General features: G+C 36.3%; 3 protein-coding genes across 10 annotated transcripts in view; 2 read left to right on the top strand and 1 right to left on the bottom strand.

The window, feature by feature from the left end:
* Window positions 1-100: 100 nt before the first annotated feature.
* Window positions 101-13,208, bottom strand: LOC117474805 (dr1-associated corepressor). Of its 3 annotated transcripts, none has more exons than XM_034120978.1 (6): window positions 13,132-13,208; window positions 2,788-2,860; window positions 2,015-2,108; window positions 1,738-1,851; window positions 1,153-1,252; window positions 101-827 (listed from the first exon to the last, which is right to left on the bottom strand). In XM_034120978.1, the coding sequence occupies exons 2-6, from the start codon at window positions 2,840-2,842 to the stop codon at window positions 801-803; spliced, it is 390 nt and encodes a 129-aa protein (XP_033976869.1). In that variant the 5' UTR covers window positions 2,843-2,860; window positions 13,132-13,208; the 3' UTR covers window positions 101-800. The 3 variants fall into 3 exon arrangements, with proteins under 3 accessions (XP_033976869.1, XP_033976742.1, XP_033976803.1); XM_034120851.1 differs by lacking the exon at window positions 13,132-13,208 and adding an exon at window positions 3,571-3,711; XM_034120912.1 differs by lacking the exon at window positions 13,132-13,208 and adding an exon at window positions 3,586-3,711.
* On the top strand, window positions 4,195-12,280 carry LOC117474604 (phospholipase B1, membrane-associated-like). Of its 2 annotated transcripts, none has more exons than XM_034120616.1 (16): window positions 4,195-4,387; window positions 4,906-4,943; window positions 5,183-5,273; window positions 5,714-5,772; window positions 6,173-6,240; window positions 6,517-6,560; window positions 6,944-7,064; window positions 8,813-8,864; window positions 8,957-9,037; window positions 9,473-9,538; window positions 10,221-10,312; window positions 10,553-10,634; window positions 11,224-11,325; window positions 11,426-11,521; window positions 11,779-11,850; window positions 11,930-12,279. In XM_034120616.1, exons 3-16 carry the CDS (start codon window positions 5,243-5,245, stop codon window positions 12,032-12,034), a joined length of 1,071 nt encoding a protein of 356 aa, XP_033976507.1. In that variant the 5' UTR covers window positions 4,195-4,387; window positions 4,906-4,943; window positions 5,183-5,242; the 3' UTR covers window positions 12,035-12,279. The 2 variants fall into 2 exon arrangements, with proteins under 2 accessions (XP_033976507.1, XP_033976421.1); XM_034120530.1 differs by lacking the exon at window positions 4,195-4,387 and adding an exon at window positions 4,619-4,765 and having other exon boundaries at window positions 11,930-12,280.
* larp1b (La ribonucleoprotein 1B) overlaps window positions 13,138-14,872 on the top strand; it is a 34,233-nt gene continuing 32,498 nt past the window's right edge. For 3 of the 5 annotated variants that reach the window (XM_034120324.1, XM_034120206.1, XM_034120197.1), the window contains exons 1-2: window positions 13,225-13,347; window positions 13,645-14,002. In XM_034120324.1, the coding sequence (XP_033976215.1) occupies window positions 13,657-14,002 (346 nt within the window). In that variant the 5' untranslated portion in view covers window positions 13,225-13,347; window positions 13,645-13,656. Of the gene's footprint in view, window positions 13,348-13,644; window positions 14,003-14,872 lie in introns of all 5 variants that reach the window. The other 2 variants (XM_034120401.1, XM_034120246.1) reach the window with 1 other exon arrangement.

Below are 14,872 nucleotides of genomic sequence, written 5' to 3'. Positions count from 1 at the left end.
ACCTCACGATGTATAACGATTAGTTTCTTGGAATAAACCAATCTCTGTATGCTCTTGATTTGTTTTTATTTAACTTTCACATTAAATCACAGAAGTTATTTATTTACAATTTGACTTCACATGCAAAGATACGGAGCCCCAAGGAAACGTTCATGTGAGCAAGAAACCATTTGTGTGAGCCTTATGGGCTTGCTCTCTTTAAAACGTTAATTTACAAGTGCTTTAAAAGTTAAACGCTCACAGTAGGAACCATGAAGGTCACTGTTTAGCAAAATAAGCACTTCAGTTTTAAAGGCTGTGACATAAAATGGTAAGGGAAACTGGGATTTAAAGCACAGTCATATAGCGTAACACCATGTTAATTAAACTTATAAACAAAGCAAATTGCATGAAAAACATAGGATTTAAAAGTCTGATATTTAAATGGCATACTACATTCATTATACCTTAATGTTAACTTACACAGAGCATTCAACTTCTTCCTGTCCTCCTAGCATATCTGCTACAAACAAAAAGGGAACAGGCTTCATTACAAAACACCATAAATATAGATATATATTTTTTCAAAAATAAAACAAAAGGAACCCCAAACTACATTAGCAGCGAAAGGTCTAAACTTAAGTATTAACCAACTTAAATGTTTTCCCCCTTAAACTGAAAAGAAAATTAGATTTTGTTCCATCGTTATTACCCACACGTTAACCTGGACAAGCAACGTTTAAATAAAACTAAACATTTAAATAAAAGGAACATGATGAAAGGATGCTGGAAGTTGACAGCACCTTCCTCTGGTTGTTCGCTCAAAGGCAGATGTAAAGCTCTGACTCCTGCAGGAAGAAAGAGACAAATCTTTTTAACACAAATCGGACAAAATCAAATGGGTTAACACTCTGGATCTGTTTTGTTTTATAGCAAGAATAAACTCTTTTAGTCCATAGAACAACATAACTTTTTCTTCTGATTGCAAAGGACATTTTTACCAAAGCTTTTTTTCTGGAGTGTAATGAACATTTCCTCCTCATGGGGCCGCTATTGTGACATATAGCTTTATAGTCTTTTTGGCACTCGACAGTACACCAAGACCTGCCATATGTCAAGCAAAGGGAGATCATCATCAGTCATTTGTTTGTACAGTAAGAAGCATATACGTACACTGGAGCTGGAGTCGTTGTCCAGTGAGCCCAGGTTTCGCCGTGGCGCCATTTCTACCACTTCAGGCGGTTTTTGAACCTGAATTTCATGCATTTTTGACCTGGGAAGAATATCATGAAAAATATAAATGAGAGCTGAAGCATTTTGTCAACTAACCAGATGGCCAATAAACAGAACAATTTATTCTTTCAATAATTATTCAAGCAAAAAATTAATATTGCAGCGCTAATAAAGAAATAATAAAGTTTAACTTGTTTACCTTTTGTAATTTAGTTCCAATATAGTTTCAATATTCAATATTTATAAACACAAGAAAATAATTCACTCAATAGAAAATATTTAATAAAAATAATAATTATTATTAAATGTTACTACTTTATTTTTACGCGCAATATTTCATTGTTACTCAACCTTCTTTTAATGCTTCTAAAAGTCCTAATAAAGTACACTTCCTTTAAAAGGACTAAATGCAGAAACACTAGCTATGCCAAAAGGACATGAGGTCACACGTTTCACCACCCAAACAGTCTGTGATGTTTGAAGTTAAGAATTATAACGTCTGATAATAATAACTCCAGTCTCCACCTGTACAGCGGCCACAGGCTCAGACCTCTGGCGTCTTTCTGTCCGGGAGACGAGGGTCGCTCCACCAGATCTCTGAGGAAGTGGAAGAGCTTCTCCGACTCTATGCACTGCTTCCTACACACAAACATGATCAATTCAATATTCTCATATACACCATTCTCAGTTGATATCTTAGTACAATTTAAGAAGATTAAACACAGATGTTTTCCTTTGTTTTAAGTCCAAAAGTGTGTAGTTTAATATTGACCTGATATTTGTGGAGTTGTGGTTTACTCACATGTGAGCGACAGACACGACGCCGCTGTTCTTGGACTGAGTGATCAGACAGATTTTGGTCAGCAGAGACTTCAGGAACATTTCCAGCGCTCGAGCTGATCTCTGACATTCAGGACTTTAAAAACATCAACACATTTCTACATACAATTAAAATACATTCTCAAAATATTGAAGTGACTGTTATTTTGTACATATTAATTGCTGTGTTTTTATTATGTAGGTCTTAATGTGTGCACATGTCAACATGTGTCTTTGACTGTGTATATATATTATTTGCACACATGTTTTTATATTTTTAATATACATTTGTTTTTATATTCGGGATTGTGGGAAACGGTATTTCGATCTCTCTGTCTGTCCACACAAACTGGAAGATTGACAATAAAGTTGGCTTTGTAGACAGTATTTATAGCCTAAAACAGATTGAATCATCTGCAAGAATATTTTTAGTATTCTTAATTTACACATTTTGATTTAGTCTTCATTCAACAATATAACAAATATAACTAGAAAGTAAAGCTGCCAAACAATGTAGTAATCTTAAGTAAAGCATTACATTGAAATATTCAAGAACAAGTACCTTAAAGTTGTACTTAAGTACAATACTTGAGTACTTAATTACTTCACACCACTGTTAGTCAAAAGGTTTTGCATGCCATGTGTCCGTAAACCCTAAAGAATAAGTTAAAGGAAAACAGATTAGTGGAAATAAAGTGATGCATAATAATACATACTCACAGCTAATCCACCACATCTGAAAGTGTAAAAAGATACAGATTAACACAGGAACTGCCATCGCAATCCTCCCCACCTCTGCGTCCTTCTGCATGATCTTCTTGATGCGACTCTGTGAGCAGAAACAAAGAACTTTAAGACACTTTCAGAGAAATTATATAAACCCCTGTTTCCTGTATCTGAGGTTGTACATCAGACAGCATGTAAAGCAGAACTTAATTCAGCATTCAGAATGTTTTATTTGCTAGCATGTGACACTTTTGATGTCACGGAAATCTGCACCTGTGTTAACATAACATAAAATACATATATATCAACTAATATTCAATATACCCAAGGAAAAACAACAGAAAACACAAGGAGAGAAAAATATGGAGCAATTTCTGTTTCTGATTAAAGTTATTTAGTTATCTGAAAGTGTTATAGTAAAGCAACAACATCGCTTATACTACTTCCTTTACTTTTACTTTCATTAGCCTCTCAATTCATTTGCTATTTTATACAGGTTAAATGTGCCATTTTGTGTTGTCTAAACAATACCTGAAAATAACTTGTACATCAATTACTCCATCATATTATTGTTCTTATGAAGGCTTAAGATACATACATTGTTTACTAAGCTTCTGTCTTGTGAATAATCCAAATTTCACTCGGGTAATATTGAACATGACAATTGACAGTCTTAGTGTTTACGACGTTTAACCCAGATTTCCGGCATCACCTGAACGTTGCGCCCAGCACTTCATGCTACATGAACGCGGCTAATCATTTTTATCTTTAACTTTTAACATCTTTAAACTCTAAAATAAAGTTTGTACTCACAGGAGGGAATCGTACATTATATCTTCTCTTCTGTCCGGGCATTTTACTCGCTTTAAACCGCGCAGTTCGGTCAAATTTTTCATGTTTTCACCGCAAACCGCCGCTGAGTCCATTTGTTTACCTTCAGCAGGAACTTACCTGAAAAACACGCGAACACCTGAGGTCAACCCCGCGTGACCCCGATAATGACGTCACGACCCCCGCGTTTTTTTCTCTTATACTGCGTTCACACCGGTTAGGTTATTCATTACATATTTATAAACAATGATTTAAAGGTAACATAACTACATAGTGTTTAAAGCCCATCAGATAATGTGAATTTAACGTTTTCTGAACTTTTTTCTTCTTCTGATATTTACGTTTAATTGAACCCTCTTTGCTTTTAGAGTAGCTAGTTTAACAGTTAGACTATTTACCAGAGCTAGAAGAAGCACTCAGATGAAAAATAGTCACTTTCTACCACAGGTTGCAGGAGCAAGACTGGAAAGAAATTAAATATTGCCTATCCTGTCCAAAGATCCAACTAATAAGCTTTGTATGTGGGTTTTAGTAGCATATTATGGTCTGAATCAGGAAATGGACTTTGCTGTTGAACGTGTGGGGAAAATATAGTAAGTGGAGCTTCAGGTGGTGTCTTGTTCATCATTTACACTTGACTTGGTGATTTCTCTTTATATGGACTTAATCTGAATAAGGGATGTATTTTAAATCGCTCCAAAGGAACTTAAAACAAATGCCTTTTATTCATTTGAGTACACTGTTTTGTTTCCAACGTGTCTTATTTGTCTATCTGCATGATTTGATCTCTCTAAATCCTGTAAGTATCTTACTCCTGGTTCAACTTTGTTTAGAAATCACATTATAAATAGCATTTAAATTGTATGACTGCCTTCTACCTATCTTATTTGACTGTACAAAGTCATGTTGAACTTTTAAGAACATCTTAACAACACGGTCTGCAATTATAAATCGATTATCTGCAGTATAGGACTCGGCCTAATGACTTCAAAGGTCAAAGATAACGTTAATCAGTCTTCATTTACCGAGGGTTTTTGTCACGATAAAGCTTCATACCCGGAGGACGACTTTATTTGATTTAAAATCTTTAAATCTGCTTTTCAATTTGGACAAGAGAAGATGTTGACAACACGTGTGCTGTTTGCAGTCTGTTTAGTAGCAGCATGTCGTGTAGATGGTGAGTGTTAAACTATATGAGCGTGAAAGGAAACACACAAAGTTTCTACTAAAAACAACTAATCTTTTACAAAGTGGATTTTAACCAGTTTATCTGCAGTTTATTCAACATGTATTTATACTTTTTCTTGTTTCTTGCAGGCTACACTTTAAAGGAAGAAGATGAACCTTTCCATCAGGTATTGTCTCCATCTTGTTATTTAACTCTGTATATTTACCTGTCTAAGTATACAAATCAATACTGAAAGTGAAATATGCGATGACAAAATTGTATTATTGTACTTAAAATCTCCAACTTACTAAATGAAATGAGTCACATGATGATATATGAGTTATCTTTATAGAGAACAAGTTTCTCAAAGGTGACAAATATATATATATATATATATATATAACAGAACATATTATTTATCTGCAGGAGGTTTTAGGAACAGATTTCCTCCGCCGGCCTCTTCATCCTCCCTTCATCTGTCCTGATATGACTCCATCTCCCAGCGTCCCCACCTCAGGTGAGGGTCCCCTGAGTTACTAAGTACTTTAACCCTAGTAATGTACTCTGGTTTGTCACTTCAATTGCATTTAACAACTATATCATATATTAAGATAAGACTGTATTGATACTTCTTTCACCAACATGTTTGAAAGGTCTTAAATATCTTAAATGTGAGTACAAAGAAGAAGTGGTTCAAACATGCTGACCACTTTTGATTTACAAATGTCTTTTGTAATCCTTTTATGATTCTTGAAACGTTTGTATGAGATCAAATGTGTGCAGATACAAAATGAAGGCATTTGAGAAATGTGGAATATTGTACTGAGATATTCTGCTTGAACATTGAGTGTGCCTTTTAATATCGCTGTAATATACCCTGTTCAAGGTTATCAGAGCTCTCAACCATGTGTATATGTTTTGAGTCTGACTGTTTGTATTGTTTTCTTTTCTTTCTAGTTGAATATGTCAAAGCTGCAGATGTCAAAGTCATCGCCGCACTGGGAGACTCTTTAACTGTCAGTGAAGTACTGCATTCAAAAAGTTACTGATGTCAAAGAACAAGAATCGCAATTAAAGTAAAAAAAGTCAAAGTAAACGTTATGCAGCCCATTTCAGAAAAATATAATAATATGATATCATTGTTGTCATATGTGTTGCCACTAATAAAAGAGGATTATTTAAGCAATAGCTCACGACAGGCCGTGGTATATGCTCATTATATCACAGCTAAGGGGCGTGGTTTGGCCCGACGTTTCGCGTCGGGCCAAAGTAAAGGATATCAAAATTGTACTTAGTGTAAATGTACTTACACTCACACTCACAGTTACAAACCACTGTTATTGTTATTAAATAATATTAGTAGTAATGAAGACTTCTCTGCTTTTAAAATATTGCCTGTATGTTTTTTTCTTGCAGACAGCTATTGGTGCCAATGGCTCTACGATTTTATCCATACCTTTTGAATTTCGCCACGTATCTTGGAGGTAAATCAGCGCCACGGCTCCAAATTAATACTCCGTAGGATATTATTTATAAAACATTAAAAATCTCAAACTATCCTCCGAATATCAGCTGTCTGTAAATCAGAGGATTTATAACAGTAGCCAGTTTTAAAAGGTGCTAATCGATTGATCGATGATTTATTTACCATTATCTTATCTCTCCAGTCACATTGTAAGTGCTGTTATGATTATGTATGTTTTATTGGTCTGATTCTATTAATTACAATCGTAATTGTAATGTGTCTCTTTCTGTTTTAGCATCGGAGGATATGGGACGTATCAAAATGTCATCACACTGGCCAGTAAGTAATTTAATGTCCAAAAAATAACCAAGAAGGCCTAACACTGTAAGAAAATATAATTCAGTGTTAATTAAATGTATAAATATATATTTAAAGTCCAGCCCAGTGTTAACTATACACATCTCAATCATAACAAAAGATTTAATGAAAATGAACTTCAAAACAAAACAAAAATCACCTACAAAAATTATTTTAACGCTGAACTTTGATAATTTGTGACTGAAATAACAGTGAAACTTAAACTTATGGATGACATGGCTTTGATCTATGGTAAAATCTTGGTAAAATATTTGAAGTATTAGTTGACAAAATCCACGGATCCTCGCTTCTTTACTCAGGTCTTTATTTATTTATTTGTAATGTTTGATTGTCTTATTGTCTAGATATTTTCAAACTGTTCAGCCCCGAGCTGCTGGGTCCGTCCCCGGTTTGGACGTTCCACAGTCAGCCGGCAACCGTCAACGAAACCGGGTTCAACTTCGCCGTCACCGGACACAACACGCTGTGAGACAAACACACTCTTTATTTATTTACTTAATTGTATTTATTTTTATTTATTATTTATTTACTTAATTGTATTTATTTATCTTTTACTTCTTTTTATTTATTTATTCATTTGTATTCATTTATTTACTTATTTGTATTTATTTATTTCAAAACACATTTCCTTCATGTAAGGAACATAAGGAAATGTGTTTTGAAATAATAAATAAAAATAAATACAATTAAGTAAAAAATAGAGATGTTTTTTTTAAATTATAATTAGGCATTTTTCCATCCAAATTATTATTATGGAGGCGTTTTGTTTTCATTGCTCTGGCTTCTTCACAATTTTTTAATTAAACTTGATTTTACATGTATATGTGTGCTTCTGTACGGTAACTGTAGGCTATGTGGAGCTTCAAACTATCAAGGGAATATTTTTGACATTTTGGGGGTGATTTATAAAAAAATAAAATACAATTGATAAGAAATAAGAAAAACAAAAAAAAGATAGGGAAATAGAATACAAAGAAAGCTACCACCAAATATATGTTTTAAATTATTATATTAAAATGAAAAGTGAGTGCACTCTCTATGAACACAAAGACAAGCCTTTATTGATTTTCAAACAGGAAATGTCGGTGTTGCAGCATCACAAGGACAGACATACGTTCAGATAAACAGAGAAAGAGAACTTAGTTAAGAAAATAAGTAAAAATAGAAAACTATACAAGAGCAGTTAAAGACCAAATCGCTGTCTAGTAACTTAAGAAAACACAAACCAGACTTGTATAAAATATGATGGAGTAAATTGTGAACTAAAGTACATCATTAAAACGAATAAAATATAATTATTTATCATGCAAATGTAGGAATCTTCAGTAAGGGTGTTTCTCAATCGCGAGTACGCTTGCTTGGTAGCACATGTCTGCCGAGCATCTTGCTTCAGAAGCGAGTCAAGAATACTTCCTGGCATTCGGAAAACGAAGTGTGGAACACGCTAGCAAGTGTGCAGGTGTGCGTCATATGAGAGGCCCCGCCTTACATCTTCCGCCACAGATTTGGTTGAAATTGGTCCGTGAGCAAAGCATTGTGGGGATTTTAAGACCGCGAAGTCTACTCATGTGCAGACTCGATATTTCTCCAAACGGAGTACGCCGGGCTCGGTAGATTTCCAAGTATACTGGAGATTGGAACAGTACTTCGGCGGCACTCGATGACGTAGTATGCTTGAAATAGTGGCTCTGAAGCAGCTTTACTCGCGATTGAGAAACACCCTGAGTGCCCTCTTAATGCCTTTAAAGGTAGGGTAGGTAAGAATGGAGAAACCAGCTCGAGTGTGCTAGAATTTGAAAGTACACAACCGGAACAAATCTGCCCCTTCCTTCAGACTTCCTTACAGAGCCCCTCCTCCAACACACACAAACGCGCACATGACCAATGAGGGCATGAGATAAGTTTGTGCACAGATGGAAGGCTGACAGTCAGGTAGGCCATCCAGTTATTTGCCCCGGGCCGAGGCAGATCATTGGACTTGCTTTTTACAGCGCTACGGCTTCCACAGATTAAATATTTGTATATATTTATTGTCAAAGCATTTAATGTATTCATTGCTATCGGGATGTTAAGAGCATTCCATGGAATATAACAAAAAGTGTTTCTGAAGTGAATGACCTACCCCACCTTTAAGTTCAAAGATCATAATATTTAGTTGTAAATGATTTGATAATGTTTTATTGATGTTGTGACTCATGTTTGTTTTTCTACAGAAACGTCTCTGATCAGATAAGACACATGATCGACACGTTCAAGTCCTATCCCGTAAATCTCATCTCCCTCTGCTCATTAGATGATTCATAATCTTAATTTAAACTTTATTCATGTGACGTTCAACATCAACTCTCCTTCTTCAGGGTCTGAACTTTGAAGAGGACTGGAAGGTGGTGACGATGTTGATCGGCATGAACGACATCTGTGATTACTGTAAAGACAAAGTAGGGGTGTTTTATTTGAGTAAAAAGTCTGTATTGTCCAACGGCATTTGAGGGCCAGTGTATATATATATATTTGTTTTGCTTATTCAAAATCAAGCTAGAGGAAGTGAATTGAATCAGAGATAAAAAATAAAACCCTCACAATTTTCCAAATTAATTTCCTACATTTATGGGTTAATTTTTAACGAAAATCCCACAAATTAAACAGAAATTATTTTAAATGTACAAAACAAAGGAAAGAAAATGTGTTTTTAAATCAGGAATCCACATAATTTTACAAATAAATTGTTATAAATGTGTGGCTTTATAATTTAAGAATATTTTCTTGTACATTTCTGAGTTTTTCTTCTGCAAATGTACAGTTTAAATCTGAGAGAATATCAGATTTGAAAGATATCAGACTATAAATCTGAGCCTCCTCTCCCCTCTCCACAGACTCTGTTCTCCCCCGACAGATTCCTTCACCACATGACAGAAGCTCTGGACATGATGATGAAGGAGGTGAGATCTAAAATATATTACCTGACTAAAAAAATGCATAATTACTTCACCCATCACCACTCAATGCTCACATCATCATACTTAAATGATGCATGTGGTATCCTCATTTTCATATTTTCCCTTTGTTTGTTATCTAATAAAGATATGACTTTGTGTTTGGATTGAGGTTCCCATCCTTTGTGCAGGCCTGGTGCTGTACGTGGCTTAAGATAGAAACAAATAAAAGAGGGCTCAACTCAAACAACTAAGAAATTATTCTTTTTTTACAGTGAAGTAGAAATACTATAGCAAAGAAATATGTGCTGCCATTTTTCACAGAAATCTAAGGTTTCATTTTGTGTAACTGAGGTATATTGACCATACTTTCAAAGTAAAACGTGTGGTTATGAGGTTGAATGAAGTTGGCTTAAGAGGTATAACCAATATGTAGGTGATAATTGATGCTTTATTAACAGTCAAACCAGGACAAAAGTTGCACAAATGTTAAAGCATTAACCTCAGTGCATATGCATACATGTGAAACGTTCCCCTCCCCTTTTGCTTTTTGGGAACAGTTTGTCCTTTCTACCTCTATCCTACTGAAACGATGAAGAAAGAGAGAGAGGACATGCAGATATTTTAAAAGTACACTCTTTAGTCTTTACTTTGATTTGAGTGGTAAATGTTTTTGTTCTGGTTTCAGATCCCCAGGACGATCGTCAACGTGGTGCAGATTTTCCCCATGAAGCCTCTCAGAGACGTCCAGAGGCCGACGCTCGGCTGTCAGCTGCAAAAGTGACCTCTGCTTTTTAATAATCTGTTAATATAAACCCCATGCAGGATCCAGCTATTACCACCAGAATATCTTAAAATAAAGATATATATTTACTCAAGTACTAAATCCTGAATCCTGTTGTACAGTGAGGGGTTTTTATTTGCCTTATGTCTGTGTCCAAATCTCTGAGGATTACAAATCATAATTGATCTGATAATCTTTTAATCTGATAACCTGATAATCTGATGTCCTGCTCTCAGGAGTTTCTGCTCGTGTCTCGTCCTACCTGAAGAAAACTCCCCTGAGCTGAAGGAGCTGGTCGAGGTTAACTACGAATTTCAGGTGAGAGAAAATGTTCTGCCTGAAACGCCTCCATTGGACTTCTTTGTTTATCTCCAACACTTACTGAGATCACTATTTAACACTCACGCTACTATTGGCTAGCGCTTCAATACATTTTACGTGAGAGGCTAAGGGGCGGGACATCTCTAAGCGGTTGACCAATCACAACAGAGCCGGCCAGCTAACCAATCAGAGCAGACTGGGCTCTGGTTTCAGACAGAGGGTGAAAAGAGGTGCTGCAGCACAGGCAGTATGAGAAAACATTTGGACATTAAAGCATGGAGACATGTCCCAGTAGAGACACTACATACAAATATGAACCTGAAAATGAGCATAACATGTCCTCAAGTTCTTTTTGATATTTTGACAAATTGTGATTCTTCAGAATAATTACTTGTACTGTAATAATAATTCATAAAAATGTGGGCTGTTTATATAAATATGTGTATTTAATTGAGTAGAGTTATGTACTCCCCAAAAGGATTGAACAGCTTTATGATGCACAGAGTTACAACAAAGAAACCCGGTGTAGATGTCGTGCTATCAGGCAGTAAAACTCTGAGGTGATTTGGACCTCCGTTCTTTACAGAGGAGATTAGAGAAACTTCTGCACGGCGAGCGTTTCTTCAAAAAGGACTTTGCTGTTGTTCTGCAGCCTTATTTAGAGAAGGCCGTACCTCCAACACTTCCTGTGAGTCTCACACACAAAGAAACATTTACACCACCATTCACGTGTTGCCTTTTGTTTGCACTAACGATACTTATTTGTGATTATTTTGTTTGTACTTCAGGACGGGACGATTGACTTGAGTTTCTTCACGGCAGATTGTTTCCACTTCACTGTTAAAGGACATGAAGAGCTGGCTAAGGGACTGTGGAACAACATGGTGAGGTTTTATTAGTTTTATTATGTTTAGATAACTGTTTAAGGTGCTTTTAGTTGGCTAAAAGTGAAATACAGGCTAATATATATCTATATTAGTAGTTTTCATAAAAAGCGGCTGATTTGGGTTTGGAACAGATACAAAATACTGTGTATTCCTAAAAATATAGAAGTGTGCCATCACTGTATCCATGCAACATTTTACTGAGAGAAATTGCTATTTTTTCTAATTCTCCAAATTTAAACACAATTCTTCCTCAGTTCCAGGCTAACGGAGAGAAAGAGAAAATAAATACTCTTTCAGAGCCAATAAAACTCATCTGCCCAACAAAGGTACAAAAGAACTGTCATTTTGTAGATTTAAGTATTTGTGTTTGTACATAAGATAATCAGTATCTTTACTTTTCTCCAGGAGCATCCTTACATCTACACCAAACCTCGAGTCGTGTCGTCTGCACCGAAGCATTCCTCTGTGGCGCTGACGATGTTTCTGATCTTTGGGTTTCATTATCTGTAGTTCAACAGGCACAGAAACCAATCCTAAAACAATCTCAGGGAACTATGTGTAAACAATGTTGTAATAAAAAGAAAATTGTGGGTTAAGTAAAAAAATTTAAGAAATACAAATTATGTTTTTGGAACAGAATAGAAAATAGGCAAATGAATGAGTTTTGTTCACACAAAAATAAAATAATTAAATGAATGTAAAGAATAAAACTAAAATATTCTTTTATGAAAACCAATAATAAATGTGTATTTGCTGATTCAAAATAAATAAACTCATAACTTAAGTTAAAACTTGTTCCCCTTGTTGTTAATAGATACTATAGAATAACAAAATTAATATTTTAACCTGCAGCTTTTTCTTGAAAATCCATAACCATTAAATATTTTCTGGTTTTATCATTGAACAGATTTTTTGGGCCCATGTGGTATTATGTCGACACAGAAGTAAATGTATAATATGTAATATTTCCACATTCAAATATGTATATATATGACTTCGTCTATTTTATACATGCTGACTTTGTCACACACTTGTACACTTACTATACCTTTACACAAACTCCTCAGAAACGTCAATGCATACACAGTCAAATACAACATACATACAACATATGTTGTGTAAATCGTCTCCAAAGTTACATACACCAAGCTTTATAGTCTAATTCCTTTCTATATTCTGAAGGTTTTTACACAAATGTGTTCATATGTCATTTATAGCTTGATTTACATATTATTTCACATTAAAAAAAAAGTTAACATGATTTGTATGGCTGTTAACAGTATTTTCTGGTTTAAGAAAATGACAACATTTTTAATAAAATATATAAAAAAGAATTGTCTTAATGTCAGTAATCAACTAGGAAAAGTTTCATAGTGGTGTCTAAGGTGGTAAAAATGCTTCAGTCAGTCAACATGTCCATAATTAACCCCACATTGCTTCTGCAGGCATCTCTTGGCAATTTCTAGGGTATTGAACTATATCTAAGTCGGTGTGTAAAAGTCAGCTACACAACATATAATGTAATATCTGCACTTCCTCCTGTATACATATCATAGAGATATACTGTACACATAGGACTGTACATGAATCCATGTGTGTTGCAGTACCTGCGCGTGGCCTTGGGGGCAGCAGAGTCACTGTTTACAGCAGACAGCAGCTGGATGCACGAGCTCGTCTCTGCTGGGAGCGTGGAGCTGAAACCAGAGAGAGACAGCGAGGAGGTCGCTGTGGGAGTTTGTTTTTTAAAGAAAAGTGACAGAAAACTCGCAGGCAAACTAAACCACATTGTGTCGTCTTCATGGTGGCTGACCAGAGACTCTGAGGTAACTACTTGTTGATGTTAAAACTGTGGATTTAAAGCTGAAATAGAGACATTTAATCTCGTTGATTTGGTGCATGGTTAGCTAGCTGGCTAACTGTTAGCTTTAGGAGCTACTTTCGGCTAGCTGGCTAACTGTTAGCTTCAGAAGCTACTTCTTGCTGGCTAACGAGGTCCAGCCCTAAGAGTTGTTTACCCCAAGTTGTGGATGTGGTCTCCCCCTACGCTTCTCACGGGATTCTCTGGGATAAAAGAGCAAGGACTAAATCTTCACACTGGATTTAACACTGTGTACTGTTAGGAGACTAGCAGGATGTCCACAGAGGTTGAGTGCAGTCTGGTCGGATCGGCTGGTTTGACAGCGGCCAGCTCCGAGGAGAAGAACCAAAACAAGATCGAGGCAGAGGCTCAGGAGGAGCAGCATGGAGAAAAGCAGACGGAGAAGCAGCTAGACGACGACCACAGCAGTACCGAGGCGGACACGCACAAGAAATGCAAAGAAAACGACAAAGAAAATGACCAAAGCAGCACCGCTGACTCGGCTGTGGAGGCGGTGAAGAGCAAAGTTGTGGAAGCTCCTCCGCCGAAAGTCAACCCGTGGACTAAGAGGACGACGGGCAGGGTGCCGAGCAATAACATCAACAACTCCCAGGAGAAAGGTGAGATGCTTTTTTATAATGTCTACACATGTGATCAAAGTGATTTTAACTGTGACAATATGATTACTACTAACGGCAGTAGTGTGAGCACGTTGTTGCAGCATTTTGACAGCTCCCCCCCTGCACAGAAATCCTCTTATCATACCTCACTTAAGCTTTTTTTTTAAAGGGTTGAATGAAGTGTGTAAACTTGAATGTCAAGAGGTGTTTATGGTAGCATATTTCCCCCATCCCCTCCCCCCTCCCCCCTCCCCCCTGTGCTCGGATTGCTCCGCAGCACCACGTGTTGATTGCCGACCACTTCTTTTAATTTAGCTCCCAATGTATTGCTCTCACACTGATCCCCTATTGTTGGTTAAATGCATCACATGGGGAGGAATACAATGAGTCCAAAAGCAGCCTAATGTGTGTGCTGTCTCTGGGTAATAAAGGGAAAAAGCTAAGACAGCCATGGCTAGCTGCTGCTGCTGTAAAGACACGTTTTGCATGTCCAATGGCCTGGCTGCCTGCAGTTCCTCCCACCAGCCTCCTGCTCCACTGTCACTGCTGAAAGCATGTGAGCAAGGTGTTGGGCAGGTGGAGAGTTAAAGTAGGTGAGGGTTAAGACTAATGATTTTACTTCGGATTAGTCTACTTGGTATGTCTGTAATGAATCATTAACTCATTAATTGAAGGAAATTGGAAATGAAATGGCCCTGAAAAGTGTCAAAATTGGTTGCCAATTATTTTTCTCTCCATTAACTAATTGATTAGCCGACCAACTGTTGCAGCAGTAATGTGAAATACTTGAAACTTTCATCAGCAATGTATACAACCACCAGTAAACAACAAAGATAATTACTCTACAATAATATTTTCATTCAGTTTCAT

Source organism: Trematomus bernacchii, unplaced genomic scaffold (assembly GCF_902827165.1).
Source record: "Trematomus bernacchii unplaced genomic scaffold, fTreBer1.1, whole genome shotgun sequence".
Lineage (NCBI taxonomy): Eukaryota > Metazoa > Chordata > Actinopteri > Perciformes > Nototheniidae > Trematomus > Trematomus bernacchii.
Note: the sequence above shows the minus strand (reverse complement) of the source record. Positions and strands in the feature narration are given on the sequence as shown.